Source organism: Sorex araneus, chromosome 2 (assembly GCF_027595985.1).
Source record: "Sorex araneus isolate mSorAra2 chromosome 2, mSorAra2.pri, whole genome shotgun sequence".
NCBI classification, from domain to species: Eukaryota; Metazoa; Chordata; class Mammalia; order Eulipotyphla; family Soricidae; genus Sorex; species Sorex araneus.
In genome coordinates, this window is record NC_073303.1 from 229,542,708 (window position 1) to 229,559,216 (window position 16,509).

The window sequence follows — 16,509 nt, forward strand, 5'->3', positions numbered from 1 at the left end:
TTTTTAAAAAAAAGTATCCAATAATGTTCTAGAAAATTATTGTGAGGCAGAGATACGATGGTTTGATGTGTATAAGGGTATCCATAAATATAGTTGCATTCCTTAAGCTTAGAGTAGTATTTTAAAGATTTTTTTATTTAATTAACCATGATTTACAAAATTATTGATAATTGGGTTTAGGCATATAATACTTCACCACCAGTGTCCGCTCCCTCCCACGCTCCATTTTTCCCTAAACCCCACTCCACCTGCCCTGCTCCCTGCCACCATCTTAACGAAGTTCAGCGGTTGCAGCTTAGATCTCATGTTTTCAGTATCGCTGAGTCTGTGCTCTGGATAGAGAGTTCTTACCTCTCTCCCATGTTAGCAATGTAAATGAAGACAAGCCCTGTCCACTCGTCACTTTTCATTCTCTTCTTCCTTCCGCCCCTCCCCCTTGATTTTGTTTCTGTATCCTACCTATGGTCAAGCGTGATCTAGGCATCCCCCTTAACTACATTTCCTCATCTAGTTAATTCTGTATTAACTGTATTCTGAATTAACTATTCTCATCTAGTTAATTCACAGATAAGTAAGATCATCCTGTGTTTGTCTTTGTTCTTCTGGCTTACTTCATTCAACATGGTGCCTTTCAGCTCCAGCCAGGTTGCAGTAGATTGCGTGATTTCATTGTTCCTTGCAGCTGTGTACATATGCCACATCGTCATAGTCCATTCACTTGTCATTGGACATCTAGGTTCATTCCATATCTTGGATGTTGTACGAAGTGCAGCAATGAGTAATGGTGTACGTATTTCCTTTTGAATGGATGTTTTTATGCTCCGGGGGTCGATGCCCCAAAGTAGAATTTTTTAGTCATATGGCTGCTTATTCAACTCAGTAAACTTAGGATTCTGCGTACTGTTTTCACAGGGTTCGAACCAGACAACTTTCCCTCCAGCAGTGGCTGAGACTTCTTATTCACACATCCTCACCAGCACAAATTATTCCTACCATTTTTGATAGGTGCCATTCTCACTTGTGTGTGATGACAGATCATTGTCATCTTGATTTGGATTCCCTAATAGGGGATGCTGAGCATTTTTATGTGCCTGTCTTTCTCTGAGAAATGTTATTCATTTCTTCTCCCCGATTTTTGATAGGGTTTTTGAATTTTTTTTATCTTTATGAGTACTTTATGTATCCTTATTATCAGCCTCTTTATCTGATGTGTTGAATGTGAGTGTTTTTCCCCATTCAGTTAGCTTTTAGTGTTTCTTTTGCCAGTAGAGACCTTCTTCCCCAAACATACACACACTGTGGTTTACAAAGTTGTTCGTGATGGTTTGTTACAGACATTCAAATTCCAACACAGTCCCACCACCGCTGTCACCTTCCGTCCATCATTGTCTCCATTTTCCCAACCACCCCTCAAGGCTGCCCCCATGGCAGGCCCACAGTAATTTATTTTGTGTTGCTTGTTAGCACTAAATGGATAATGGAATGATAAATATTTCCACAGAAGAAAATTTATGAAAATTGTAGCTCACCATGGGGACATTAAGTCCTTAACTGAGGGTTTAATAAGCTGTTGTTGCAGATTCAGCCTTCTGTGTTAATATTTTTGTTAAGAGTGATTGGCTTCTAGGGGCTGGAGCGATAGCACAGCAGGTAGGGTGGTTTGCCTTGCACTCGGCCAACCCTGGTTCGAATCCCAGCATCCCATATGGTCCCCTGAGCACGGCCAGGGGTAATTCCTGAGTGCAGAGCCAGGAGTAACCCCTGTGCATCGCCAGGTGTGACCCAAAAAGCCCAAAAAAAAAAAAAAAGAGTGATTGGCTTCTACGTTACGTCCCATCCAATCCAATGTGCTGCTACTCAGATGGCAGTGTTGTAAAGTTTGGAAAATCCAGAATATTTAACTGGGCAGCCCAGTTGGAGCATGGGTGTGTCTACTAAGGCCTCTAGAAACACGGGAGGGTGTGGGGAGAAGGTGAGAGGAGGCCATCCATCCCAACACTGAGAAGGCCTGGAGAGAAGCCCTTTGATTTGATATAATCTCATTTGTGGGGTTTTGTTTGTTTGTTTGTTTGGGTTTTTTTTGGGTTTTTTTTTGTTTTTTTGGTTTTTTTTTTTTTGCTTTTTTGGGTCACACCCAGCGATGCTCAGGGGTTACTCCTGGCTTTGCACTCAGGAATTACTCCTGGCGTGCTTGGGGGACCATATGGGATGCCGGGGATTGAACCCGGGTCGGCCGCGTGCAAGGCAAACGCCCTACCCGCTGTGCTATCACTCCGGCCTCTGTTTGTTTGTTTTAACTGGAGTGATAGCACAGAGGTAGGACATTTGCCTTGCACACGGCTAACACGGGTTCAATTCCTTCGCCCCTGTTGGAGAGCCTGGCAAGCTACCTGTGGCATAGTCAGTATGACAAAAACAGTAAGAAGTCTCACAATGAGATGTTACTGGTGCCTGCTCGAACAAATTGAGGAACAATGGGATGACAGTGCTACAGTGCAGTTTATTTTTTTATTTTGTTACCTTTGCCTTCTCCAGCCAGACCCCCCCATTTTCTTGTGGGTGTGGCTTGGCAGTGATACCATTGCCAGTGGTATCGGATCATTAAAGACAACCTTTGAAGTCTAAATCTTCCAAAGTTCTGTCTCTATTTTCCTCAGTGTGTACTTCATTGTTTCTGGTTAGATCACACAGTCTTTGACCCACTTTAAATTGACTTTTGTATAAAATGTGAGATAAGGGTCCAGCTTAAATTTCTTACACGCAGTAACAAGATTTCCCAGCACCATTTGTTGATGAGGCTGTCTTTACTCCATTTCATGTTTTCAGGCCCTTTATCAAAAATTAACTGTCATTGGCCAGAGAGACAGTCATTTACCTTGCAGGTAGCCAACACAGGTTCTATCCCCAGCATATCCCATATAGTCCCCTGAGCACCTCCAGGACCAATTCCTGAGTGCAGAGCCAGGAGTAGCCCCTGAACAACGCCAAGTGTGGCCCAAAAACTAAAGGGGGGAAAAATTAACTCTTGTCCTTGTATATTTGGTTTTGTGCCATTGATCAGAGCCTATCTTTATTTATGCAGTTTTTATACTATAGCTATATAATAAAGTTCCAAATTAGCACTGTAGCGTTGTCGTCCCGTTGCTCATCGATTTGCTTGAGCAGGCACCAGTAACGTCTCCATTGTGACACTTGTTACTGTTTTTGGCATATCGAATATGCCACGGGTAGCTTGCCAGGCTCTACAGTGTGGGTGGGATACTCGCAGGCAGTAGCTTGCCCGGCTCTCGGCTCTCCAAGAGGGATGGAGGAATCAAACCCAGGTTGGCAGCGTGCAAGGCAAACACCCTACCCGCTCTGCTATCGCTCCAGTCGACAGTTCCAAATTAGGTAAGGAAATACCTCCCAATTTCTTATATTTCAGTATGGCTTTGACTGTTTCTGGTCTCTCCTGATTTCATACAAATTTTATTGTTGACTTCCCTATGTCCTTAAAGAATATTATCTGAATTTTGATGGGGGGTTGCTATTATTATATTATGTTGTTATTATTATTGTTGTTATTATATTATGTTGTCTTATTATGTAATATTATTTTATCCTGTTGTATTATAATATTGTTATATAGCAATATATAATGTATATTGAATGTATGTTAGGTAGGATTAGTCTTTTAAACAATACTGATTTTTTTTTCTTTGCTTTTTGGGTCACAACCAGTAATGCAATGCACAGGGGTTACTCCTGGCTCTGCACTCAGGAATCACCCCTGGCAGTGCTCAGGGGACCATATGGGATGCTGGGAATCGAACCCGGGTAGGCCGCATGCAAGGCAAACGCCCTACCCACTGTGCTATTGCTCCAGCCCCAAACAATACTGATTCTTCTGGTCCATGAGCATAGAATATTTTCCTATTCCCTTAAGTTGTCTTCTGTCTCTTTCTTATGTGACTTAGTTATCATAGGATAGATTGCCCACATCTTTTGTTTAGTTGATTCCTAGATGCTTGATGTTTTGGGACACTATTTTAAATGAGATGGACTCCTTGATTGTCTTTTCTGATTTATTCTTTGTATATAAGAAAAGCACAGTGGGTAGGGCGTTTGCCTTGCACTCGGACAACCCAGGTTCGATTCCTCTGTCCCTCTTGGAGAGCCTGGCAAGCTACCGAGAGTATCCCGCCCGCACGGCAGAGCCTGGCAAGCTACCCGTGGCGTATTCAATATGCCAAAAACAGCAGTAACAAGTCTCAAAATGGAGGCATTGTGGTACCCGCTCGAGCAAATCGATGAACAATGGGAGGACAGTGCTGCTTGCAAGATATAAGAATGTGACCCATTTTTGTGTATTGACTTTGTAGCCAGCTACTTTGCTCTACTGGTTTATTCATTTCTAGGAGGTTTTGTGGAATCTCTAGGGTCTTCTATGTATATTATCATGTCTTGTGCAGTTAGTGACTATTTGACTTTGTTTTCCAATTTAGATCCCTTTGATTGATTTGATTTTTTTTTTCTGAATCCAGTAGCCAGGACTTCTAATTCTATATGGAATAAAAGCGGGATGTTTTCACTTTTTGCCCATTAAGAATGATACTGTCTGTGGGTTTGTTATATATAACCATTGCTATCTCGAAGAAGTTTCCTTCCACCCCTGTTCAGTTGAGACTTTTAACTCATTTGGTTCCATTTTTATGGATTCTTTGATGCCCTGGTGGATCAGTTCATCTTTGAATTGGTTGAATTTTTCTTCCAGTTACTGCTTTAGTTCTATGGGCACTACATGGAGCAGTGTTTTAAGTTTCTCATTGTTGAGGCTTGAAACTTTGAGCTCCATGATTTGCTGGGACTAGTGTCCCTTCCTGCCAGATCACATGAATTCCTCTGTTTCCCCTTGTCCTTAAAGATCTGTTTTGTTTTGTTTTGTTTTGTTTTCAGCAAGCTATTACTCCTTATAATGTGTTAATCTAAAAATTTGTGTGTCCTTAAGATGCTATTTCAGGGGTCCTGCAGGTGAAATCTGAGAATCCTGTTTGCATAGAGGGTTATGGTGGTATTTTAGGCAAGATATCAAAACCAACAACCCTTAGATTTGGTGGGGTGGATGGGGTTTGTAGGTTTGAGAGCCTGGGGCCAGAGGCTTCCTCGGTCCAGCGAACTGAGGAGAGGTTACCGAGCAGGGCAGGTGGGATGGGAAGCCCCTGACTCGCCTAGATGACAAAAGAAGCCAGTGTTAGCATTTGGGGTCCATAGGGGCATGCCCAGAGTTCGAAAACTGAGAGGCTGGCTTGGTTCAGGGGACCCAGGGGAAGGTCACAGCGTTGGGGTGATGGCATAGGGTAAAGGAATTTTGATTTGGAAGTCAGTGTGTGATGCTGGGGGCAGAGTCATGTTGCTTGAGCAACAGACCCATTCCCTCTCTTTAAATGGATGGCAAGGCAATAGGGATGAAACTAGAGAGATGATGCTGAGGGAAGTCAGTCAGAAGGAAAGGGACCGATAGATACATACACATTGCCCTTGTAATTGGGACTTGAAAGATTCACAGCAAAATAGCAGAAAAATAGCTATAAAAGGCCAAAAGAACACACTTGGTTGTGGTGGGAGATCTAGGGGAGTGGAACTGGGGATCTTCATGGGGGTATGAGTGAGATGTTGGAGGTAGGTGCACTGGAAGCCATCATTACCAATATAAGAAATCACTGGAATTGGAACTGGAGAGATAGTATAGCAGGCAGGGCGCTTGTCTTGCATGCAGCCAGTTTGGGGCCAATCCCTGGCATCCCATATGGTCCCAGAGTCTGCCTGTAATAATTTCTGAGCACAGAGACAGAAGTAACTCCTTAGTATCACTGGGCATGGCCCAGAAGACACAGGGAGCAGGGGAGAGAAAGGGAGAGAGACAGAGAGGGAGAGAGAGAGAAGAGCACCTCAATCAGAAAAACAGTTTAAAAAAGAAAATTGATGACATAGTGCCTTTGATTGTTTAAAGTAGTTCCAGATTACTCTAGGTTTTTTGATTTAAAATAAGTTAGAAGTCATAGGGACCTTAACAGAAGGAACACTATTTTTCAGGGTCATGTGACATGTATAGTAGGAAAAAGACATGGAACCTGGAAGGGAGTATGTCTGTTCTTGTTCTTTTTTCTCTCTCTTGCTGCCCTCCAGTATTTTGTTTGTTTTATTTGACTTGGTTTGGGGTCACACCCAGTGGTACTTAGGGCTTATTTCTGGCATGGCTCACGGGACCATATGAGGGTTTGAATCAGTTGTGTATCTGCTGTACTATCTCTGTAGCCCCCAGTGTTCTTTCTTTCCCAGCCTCTCTTCTAAACTCCAGATCTTCCTCCCTGCCAGTAGCGAGTGCTCCATCATGCTAGTAGTAGAATGGCAAGTCTGGGTGTTGGCCGGGAGTCAGAAAAAGAGAATAAATTCATCCCTACTTTGCAGATGCTTGCTAATTTCAGATAGCAGCTTTCCCTTCTATGCAGCCAGTTTACTACTATCTCTGCTCAGTGCCAGTGGTGCATTGATAGCAACGACTTGTTGTGCATAGACACATTTATTGACTTAAAACCAAAATCCTACACACTTGTCTGTTCCTAAAAAGGTTGCTGCTTTTGAAGAGAAATAAGCAAAAGGCCTTAAGTAGTTTTCTACTTAAGTAGCTTGAGTTCTTTTGTGTGTGATTCCCCCTTCTTTTTTCTTCTAAGTATATAGTAGAAAGTTACAGTTATCAAAGAGATAATGGTAATCATGATATTATTTTGATGATCTTTGTTTCTCATCTTAAAATGATTAATAGATGTCTAATCAGTACTTAATGTTGTTCATTGTAGATCGAGCCAAGAGGAGAAAACTCAGGGAAGAAAGGGCATGGCTACTTTCTCAGGGGAAGGAGCTCCCTCCAGAACTTTCCCATCTAGACCCTAATTCCCCCATGAGGGAAGAAAGAAAGCCTAAAGACCTGTGAGTATTTAATGATAACTACCATTGGCACTCAGGCATTGCACTAAATACTTTCCTCACGAGGCCCTAAGACAATATGGTGGTCATAGTGTTTGAGATTCTCATTCCACTGAACGTTTTTTTTGAATGGGGAGTGGGACATTTATGGTAACACTTGGCCTGGCTGTGTGGACCTGAAGATTCAGTGCTCTGGTCCAGTGGTGTGAGGCATCACTCGGGCTACACTGGTAGCTCTCAGGACTATGCAGTATGAGGGCTCAGACTGTTGGCTTCCATATACAAGGCATCCACTCTAGTCACTATGCTCTCTACAAGCCCCCACATGTTGTTTTGGGGGCTTTCTTTGCATGCTCTTGATAGAATCTAGGACCTCACACCTGTCAAGCTCTACCACTAGGCCATCTCCCCAACGCCTGAGTTTCTTGTTGCTGTTCCATTTGGGCTTTTTGTTTGTTTGTTACCAAAATAAAATCTCTAGAGTAAGATAAAATCTAAAAAAGATCCTGTGAAATATATAGCTCTGGGTTGTGTAGACTAATAATCTCTCTTTGAAAAAGTATGCTAGTCCTTTCCACTCCATAAGTATTTTCTGAAATATTATCAATATTACAGATTAAGTAATATTAAGTAATAATATTTGGGGCTAGAGCGATACTCCAGGGGTTAAGGCTTTTGCCTTTGCATCCCAAGTTTGAATCCCCTGCACCATATGTTGTCCCCCGAACACCACCGGGAGTCACTCCTGACCACTGAGCACTGCTGGGGATAACTCAGAAACAAACTGAAAGCAGCTATTCAGGACTGCTCCAAATCTTCGTGTAATCTGCTGATCACATATGCCTGTGCCTGTGACTGAATAAGCGAGCAAGGAACGATGGTCAGTCAGTATTAATCTCTCATTTTCTGATTCACAGCTTCGAGTTGGATGACGATTTCACTGCCATGTATAAAGGTCAGTTCCTGTCCTCAGCCATTGTGTTTCTGACATGAGAACTCCACGGTGAGTATGTATCAATCTCTCTTCTTTTGCTCTCAGTTCTAGATGTGGTGAAGGCTCACAAGGATTCCTGGCCGTTTTTGGAACCTGTGGATGAATCTTATGCCCCTAACTATTATCAGATTATTAAGGTAATTACACCTATTGAAATCTGTAAAAATGCGTGACATTTTTACTCCTTTAAAAGCTAAATTCTGGGGGCTGGAGTGATAGCACAGCGGGTAGGGCGTTTACCTTGCACTCGGCCGACCAAGGTTCAATTCCCAGCATCCTGTATGGTCCCCCAAGCACTGCCAGGAGTAATTCCTGAGTGCATGAGCCAGGAGTAACCCCTGTGCAACACCGGATGTGACCCAAAAAGGGGGGAAAAAAGAAAGCTAAGTTCTGAAGGTTTTTGAGCCTCATAGAAACATAGTTGGTTTTTTTTTGCCTCAAACCATGAAATGTGGGGCTGGATCAATAGCACAGCGGGTAGGGCTTTTGCCTTGCATGCAGGCGACCCAGGTTCGATTCCCAACATCCCATATGGTCCCCTGAGCACCACCAGGAGTAATTCCTGAGTGCAGAGCCAGGAGTAACCCCTGTGCATCACCAGGTGTGACCCAAAAAGAAAAAAAAAAAAACCATGAAATGTTTGTCCTCCTGGAAGATAATGACTAACTTTGTCCTACTTTAGGTCCCCATGGATATTTCAAGTATGGAGAAGAAACTGAATGGAGGTTTATACTGTACCAAGGAGGAATTTGTTAATGACATGAAGACTATGTTCAGAAATTGTCGAAAATATAATGGTGAAAGTAGTGGTAAGTTGGGAAGGAGTTTATTCTGGATTATACACTTAGTGTATTATCCGCAAGGACAAAATGCGCTCTCTTTTCAAAATCCATATTTTAGAAACACTCAAAGGACTGACACGCTTGCTTGGCCTGTGGGATGCTAGGGTTCAGTCTGGTCATACATCTGGCTTTGCTGCTCACACATTTTACTGTGTAGTAACACAGTTCGCAAGTTGTGGCATTCACTGGGGTACGTTCATTTGTACATACATCTAGTTGTTGTGCAGCAGAAATCATTTGTGGCAACTAGGGATCACAGATAAAATAGGGATTGCACACCTCAACTGTAATAGCACCAGAGATTCAATCTGTGACCTTACCTTACTAGACAAGCATTTGAAACTATTGAATATTCTTCCTAGTCGCCTTTATTTTTTCCTTTCTATTCCTTTCCTGATGTTACTGTGATGATACACAACAAATTTGGTTGTGGACATGGAACACTTTGCTTTCTGCAGATTGCCCACTTTGGCATTACTAACTTCCACGTTCTGACAGGGGTTACACTCCTAGCCACAATCGCATGGTCTGTTGCAGGCAACAGAACCACAGGGACTCTGCCTGACAAATGTAAGCAGCACCTAAGAGCCAACTCAAGACCTCTATTTTCAGGGCATGCACTGAGAGCCAGTAAATTGTCTCTACTTTTTAATCACTGTCAATTAGACCCTCATTGCCATCCTCCTTCCCCTCTGGAAACCTTAATTCTATGATCAAAATACATTGGTTTGTTTTTATTTGTGTTTTCTATTAATTTGTTTCTTTAAAGTTCACATACAGGTGAAACTCATGGAATATTTTTAATGTTTTACCTTAACTTCACTTTGAATATTTCCTTTTAATATTAATATTTCCTCTTTTTAATATAACTAAGTATTATTGCACTGTGTATAAATACCACATCTTTCTTATCAAAGCACATCATTGGGCATTTGTTCATATTGTCACCATGTCGTATCTGTTATAAATAATACTGCAGTTAATATTGGGAAACATGTATAATTGTTGAAATTAATGATTTTATGTTCTATGGCTAGATCTTAAGAGTGTGAACAGGGAATACAGCTCAAAGGGTTTGCACTTTGCATGAGGGAGGCCTGCATACAGTCTTGCCCATGCATGATCCCACAACCACCCAACCACTGCTGGGTGTAGCCCCCCAAAAAATATACACCAAAATGTGAGGTGAGATGGTAGAAGCATATTGTAGTTTCCCTAATAATAAATGTTTATAAGCTTTTTAGTTTTTTGTTTTTTTTTTTTTTTGTAGTATTCCTTTTGCCCTTCTCTTTAGAGAACTGTTTAGATCTTCTGTCTGTTTTTATCAAGCTTAGAGTTAAGTAAGGAATGAAAAATTTGTTAGGTGCATAAATCTCAACAGAGGAATGGCATCTTTTTTTTAAAAAAAAGCCAAATTGAGGGGCTGGAGTGATAGCACAGCGGGTAGGGCGTTTGCCTTGCACGCGGCCGACCCGGGTTCGATTCCCAGCATCCCATATGGTCCCCTGAGCACCGCCAGGGGTAATTCCTGAGTGCAGAGCCAGGAGTGACCCTTGTGCATCGCCAGGTGTGACCCAAAAATCAAAAAAAAAAAAAAAAAAAAAAAAAAAAAGCCAAATTGAATTCTAGAACTGAGAACTGTAATTCCTTTTTTGGCTTTTTGGATCACACCCAGCAATGCTCAGGGGTTACTTGGATCTGCCCTCAAGAATTACTCCTGGTGGTGCTCAGGGGACCATATGGGATGCTGGGGGTCGAACCCAGGTTGACTGTGTGCAAGGTGAATACCCTATCCACTGTACTATTGCTTCAGCTCTGAAAACTACAATTCCTAAATTTAAAATTTTCTGAAATGAACAGACTGCAGATAAAGAGGAAAGATCATAAACCTGGATGGGCAGGAGGTGAAGTTTAGGAAGTCCCCACTGTTACTCTCCTTTTCCACATTTTATTTTTTTAGGCATTTTACAGGTTTCTAATGGTGGGAGTTTTTCCCTTTTATAGAAGCTCCATATGTATTTCTTAGCCAATTTGGTGACAGTTGGTTTCTTTAACTTTTTTTTAATTATTGAATATTCATGAGATAGACCATTACAAAACTTTCCATGATTAGGTTTGAGTCCCATGATAATCCAACACCCATTCCTCCAACAGTGCACACCTCCCACCACCAATGTCCTTCATTTCCTTCCCACTATCCCGCAACATGCACGCACACACATACGCACCACCTGCCTCTATGACAGGCTCCACTTATCCCCCTCCCTCCCTCACTCCCTCCCTCTCCTCCCCCTTTCCCTCTCTCCTTTTGTGCATTATGGTTTGCAGTACAGATACTAAGAGGTCATTTGTGTTTGTTCAGAGTGTTCAGTATTTTTCAGGGAAGGTGAGACTACCATAGCTTTTTAAACTGGGTGGCAGTTGTGGACATGTTTGCCAACGTTTCTGGAAGTATAGGGAGGTGAGGGGAGGTCACCAGTCCTGATCTTGAGAAATCCTGGAGATTTTAGTCACAAAACCTGCATATCCAAATTTTTAGCAGATTACATGTCGGTGAGGTCTGTCCTGAGACTGGAGACAGGCTGGGGAACTGTGGGAGCAAACAACTGCTGGGGGCTCTGCTTGGGTGGGCACCAGGCTGACCCACTCCCCTCCGATTTCCCCAGTCTGTTCAGCCTTGTGCAAGTCTGAGATTAATTGCAGCTTTTGATCTCTTTTGAAATTTATTTGTGGGTCTCTGAAGCAAGGCCAGTAGAAGAGCTTACATGGTGGTGCTGGAGTTGGTTCATGGGGGTGACTGCCAGGGCTTACAGGAGTATTGGGAAGTGGGAGCAAGGTAGCCCATCCCAAGTCCAAAAGTGCCAGGAGATTTCAATTATAAAACCCGTGTACCCGAATTTTCAGCAGGCTAACATCTCAAGAATATAGGCTCCTCAAGAGGGGTAAAGCCCTATTTGCTGGGGAAAGGAGCAGTGCTCGGGATCTTACAGGGTGAACCATGTGCAAGACAAGCGTTTTGCCCGCTGTACTCTGTTCAGACCTCTATTTTTATTTTGGTCTGATTTGGGTTTTGTTGTTTTGGGTTTGGAGCCACACCTAGTGATGCTCAGGGCTTACTCCTGGCTCTGCACTCAGGAATCACTTCTGGTAGTGCTCCAAGAACCATATGGGATGCTGGGCATGAGCCTGCACTGTAAGGCACCTTTAAGAGAGTCACACTTGCTAGTGCTCAGGGGTTATTCCTAGCTCTGCACTTAGGGATCATTACTAACAAGGCCTCTAGAAAGATTTCAGGGGTGCATATGGAGTGCCAGAGGTTGATCCCAGTTTAGTCTGTGTACAAGGCAAACACCCTATCCCACTCTCGGGTTATTTCTTTATTTTTTATCCAACAGATCTGTCTGGTCTAGATAGTTTGGTCTAACAGTTGACATAAGTGAACTTATGTACAAAGTGAATCTCTAAAAACAAAATATTAGCAGCTCTTGAAATGAAAACTTAGATGCATTTATGCATTTACTCTAAAAGATTTTGTTGTTTTGGGACACCATCTGGCAGTGCTCAAAGACTTTTCTGTGTGTAGGCATCAAACCTACACCTTCTGCATCCAAAGCATATGCACAGTCCATTGAGCTATGTCTCTAGCCCCTTAAAACATCTTTTACTATGGCCAGAAAGTGCAGTGGTTAAAGCACTTGCCTTGCATACAACTCCCCCAGGTTCTATCCCCGGCACCCATATAGTACCCCTAGCCTGCCAGGGGTGTTTACTGAGTCAGAGCCCAACGTTAACCTGAGCATCATCAGGTATGGCCCAAAAACAAGACAAAAAATTTTTTCTTTTACTTTTTTACGAGCAAATGCAGTGATTATATCTAATATTTGCAATGTCTTTATGTTTATTGTAACATATTGTTTAGTTAAACTCAGTTTAGCCCAGTAACATCTGTAACTGTTTAGTGGTAGAATTACCTTTTGTGCCCTAAATAGTTATATTTGGCATTGAATCATATGATTTTCCTGCAGAATATACCAAGATGTCTGATAATTTAGAAAGGTGTTTCCATCGAGCTATGATGAAGCATTTTCCTGGTGAAGATGGAGACACAGATGAAGAATTTTGGGTCAGAGAAGACGAAAAGCGGGAGAAGAGACGGAACCGTGCCGGGCGTAGTGGTGGAACTCAGGTTTGGACCCGCTCTAAGGACTCTGAAGGGCCAAGCAGGAAACAGCAGCCTGTGGAGAATGGAGGGAAATCTTTGCCACCTGCACGCCGAGCGTCCTCTTCTGGGGATGATCAGAGTGGCACTTGGACCCAGCTCCCTCGGGAAGTGGGCACTTCTAATGGCCGAGGCTTCTCTCGTCCCCCACATTATGGTGGGATGCCCAACCAGGCACCCGTCTTAACCCAGATGGTAAGCAATGGCTTAGATTCTGTTTAGTCTTTTGGTTCTTGGCTCACTCCTGTCAGTGTTCAGGGGCTATGCAGCATATGTGCTCAGCGCATGGAGCTATCTGATTCCAGTTGGCTCTGCTTCCAAAATAATTTTTTGCATATATATATGATTTCTTCCTCATCTCTTCTTCCAGTATTCTTTTTTTTTTATCTCAAATGCTGCTGCTGCTTCTAAATATTTGAACTGTGTTTTCTCAATGCAGACAGAAACTGGGATTAATTTTTTTTTGTGTGTATAGGGCTAGAGATATAGTATAGTTGGTAGGACACTTGCCTTTCATGCAGCCCACCCAGGTTTGATCCCCGAAATTCCATATCATCTCCCGAGCACCACCAGAAGTGATTCCTGGGGGCAGAGCCAGCAGTAAGCCCTGAGCAGTGTCAGGTGTGGCCTCAAAACAACAAAAAAAAAAGTATATAGCACAAAAATATACATATACTATGTCAGGTGTACAGCATAGTTCTGGTATTATAATTTAACGATGGGGGTGAAATTGACTTAAAAGGACTTGGTTGGTGGGGCTGGAAAAACAGTACGGAAGGTAGGATTGCTTGCATTGCGTGTGGCTGACCCACAGGGTCCCTAGAGCATTGCCCAAAACCAAGAAAGAGGACTCTTGGGAGAAGGGACAATACCGAGAGAGAAAGATGTCCATCCAGTCTCTCTCCGCAGGGAGTTTATCCTGGACTCGTGTCCGCTGTGCTCACATCATCTGTGTCTCGGTGCTCGCTGTGCCGAATTTTCAGAGATTTGCTGTTTAATCAGTCCACTCATCCTGAGGAAAAGTTCTTACTTCCTTCCTAATACATGTGCTCCCTCGCCCTCCCTTCTCTCCTCTCTCCCGGCCTCTAGAGACCAGCAGTACCAGGAGCGTTTGGCCCTCTCCGGGGGTCAGATCCTGCCAGTCTCTACGTCTCCTCCAGAGTCCCAGAGCCACACCCTGGAGAGCCCCTACAGCAGCCGTCTCTCGCCGGGCAGGTGAGCGGCCTCCTCAGGTACTCAGGGCGTCCACGACTCGAAACTAAGCGCATTACAAGGTCTGATGAAGTGTGTTGTCTTTTTTCTTGCCAGCCCCCAGTTGGAATTAACAGCCACCGAGGACCCCGGCTCGGCACGCCTGAAGAGAAGCCAGTGTGTGGGGGACTAGCTCGCCTTCCTAACGTGGCAGCACATCCCGGAGCTGTGCAGCTTGGGCAGATGATGGGCCCCACTCCTGATGGAAACATCTATCCCCCAGCTCAATTCCAGTCAGGATTTGTTCCGCCCAGACACAGTGGGGCTCCAGCCCGACCTCCTGACTTTTCAGAAAGCCCAGAAATCTCTGCCAGTCACATGTACCGATCGTATAAATACCTGAACCGAGTACACTCTGCCGTCTGGAATGGGAGCCACGGTGCTGCCAGCCCTGGGCCCTTGGTGCCAGAAGACAGGTCCCCACTGGGGCCCGGGCCATCCCACCAGCCTCGGGCTCTTGGTCACATTATGGATTCACGAGTGATCAGACCACCCCTCCCGTCAAACCAGTGGACTGAACAGTCAAGCTTTCTACCTCATGGAGTTCCTTCCGGGTATATGCGACCACCCTGTAAATCTGGAGGACATCGGCCACAGCCTCCCACCCCAGCACCAGCTTCGCTCTTCGGAGCACCCTCCCAGGCGCTGCGGGGTGTGCAGGGCGGGGACTCCATGATGGACAGCCCCGAGATGATCGCCATGCAGCAGCTGTCTTCCCGAGTCTGCCCGCCAGGTGTGCCTTACCAGCCCCGACAGCTGGCCCCACCCCAGCTCCCTGGCACCTTCCCACAAGCGGCTCCCTCCACATCTGCGGGTGTGTCAGCCCCCAAGCCTGCCTTGGGGAACCCTGAGATGGCACAGGACAACAGTGAAACACGCGAGCCTGAGAATGACAGAGGTAATTTACCACTTTTCTCTCTTTAAACTCTTTCCAGGATTCATCTTTGACCGACAGTGTGAAACCAATTTAATCTGGTTTCCAGCCTGTTTTCCTGGAGTACTACAAACAGTCACGCTGCCATTCTTGGCCAAGGATCCTAAGGATTTCTGGTGACGATAGTAATTACAATCAAAGGCTTTAGTGTGCTAGACAATTTTTTTGAGTTTGCATGTAAATTAACATTCCATTTTCTGAACATGCTGTTGAGATTTCTCCTATTACTATTGCATTTATATTATAGGTGGAGAGATCCAAAGCACAGACATAGTCTTTCTCTAGGTGTGGAACTGAGATTTGAGCCCAGAATTATTTCAGCATCCATCATCACCTTTTTGGTTATTATTGTTGTTTTGGTCTCAGGACTACTCCTGGCCTGGCTGGGGGATTAAATGCAGGTCAGCTGTTGAAAGGCAAGTGCCCTGCTGACCCCTCTGTACTCACTCTTTGCCCCCGTGTGTGTGTGTGTGTGTGTGTGTGTGTGTGTGTGTGTGTGTGTTAGGCAAAAGAAAGATTTTCAGATGGGACCCACTTCATGTGGTAGCGGTATAGTATGCAAGGACTCAGCAGTGCTTAATTATTACTAGTTGTCACACCTAGCGGTCTTTAGAAAGATATGTGGGGTGACACAGATTAGACCCAGGCCTCATGAATACTAGGCATATATTACAACGCTTGACCTATATTCCTACCTCTATGCAAAGACAGTGAGTTTTGATAGCCCTCATTAGTTGCTATATTCTAATTGAAACTTCAAAAATAGGTTGTTGTTGCTGTTGTTTTTTCCATTTTTGACCACATTTGGCAGACTTTAGGGAATACTCCTGGCTGGGTGCTCAAGGTTGCTTCCCACCAATTCTTGGGGATCACATAGTGCTTGGCGTTGAGCCTGGGCCTTCTATATGCCAAGTGCGCATTAGTTGAGTTTCCTCCCCGCCCTGGAAATGGTGACCTTTGGCTAGGGATGTGACACAGTTGGAGGATGCATAAGGAGGACCAGGTTCACACCCCTCATAAAAGTATATGTTTTTGTTGGGATGTGTTGTTGTTGTTGTTATTATTGTTGTTTTTAAGGGTTTGGGACCACACCGGTATCTTGGAGCTATTTTCCCCATCTAAAAGTTGTGAATTCTACTTGTCCTCTAGATCAGATACCAGAATTTTTTCTCTATTTTGACAACATAGCTCAATAAGAGGCTACATTTATGAGTTGATACAGCTACAGGGTTGTGGTTGTGGAGCCAAAAAAATTAATTTTCAAAGGCAGATGCACAGGTTTTGCATTCAGGAGCCCAGGGTTGTG

General features: G+C 44.0%; 1 protein-coding gene across 1 annotated transcript in view; it reads left to right on the forward strand.

The window, feature by feature from the left end:
- The window catches only part of LOC101546748 (chromatin remodeling regulator CECR2), a 163,741-nt gene that overhangs the window by 136,972 nt on the left and 10,260 nt on the right, over positions 1 to 16,509 (forward strand). The window contains exons 9-15 of the mRNA XM_055129168.1: positions 6,837 to 6,966; positions 7,881 to 7,918; positions 8,003 to 8,094; positions 8,640 to 8,766; positions 12,825 to 13,213; positions 14,108 to 14,233; positions 14,327 to 15,167. Coding sequence (XP_054985143.1) covers positions 6,837 to 6,966; positions 7,881 to 7,918; positions 8,003 to 8,094; positions 8,640 to 8,766; positions 12,825 to 13,213; positions 14,108 to 14,233; positions 14,327 to 15,167 — 1,743 coding nt within the window. The remainder of the gene's footprint in view (positions 1 to 6,836; positions 6,967 to 7,880; positions 7,919 to 8,002; positions 8,095 to 8,639; positions 8,767 to 12,824; positions 13,214 to 14,107; positions 14,234 to 14,326; positions 15,168 to 16,509) is intronic.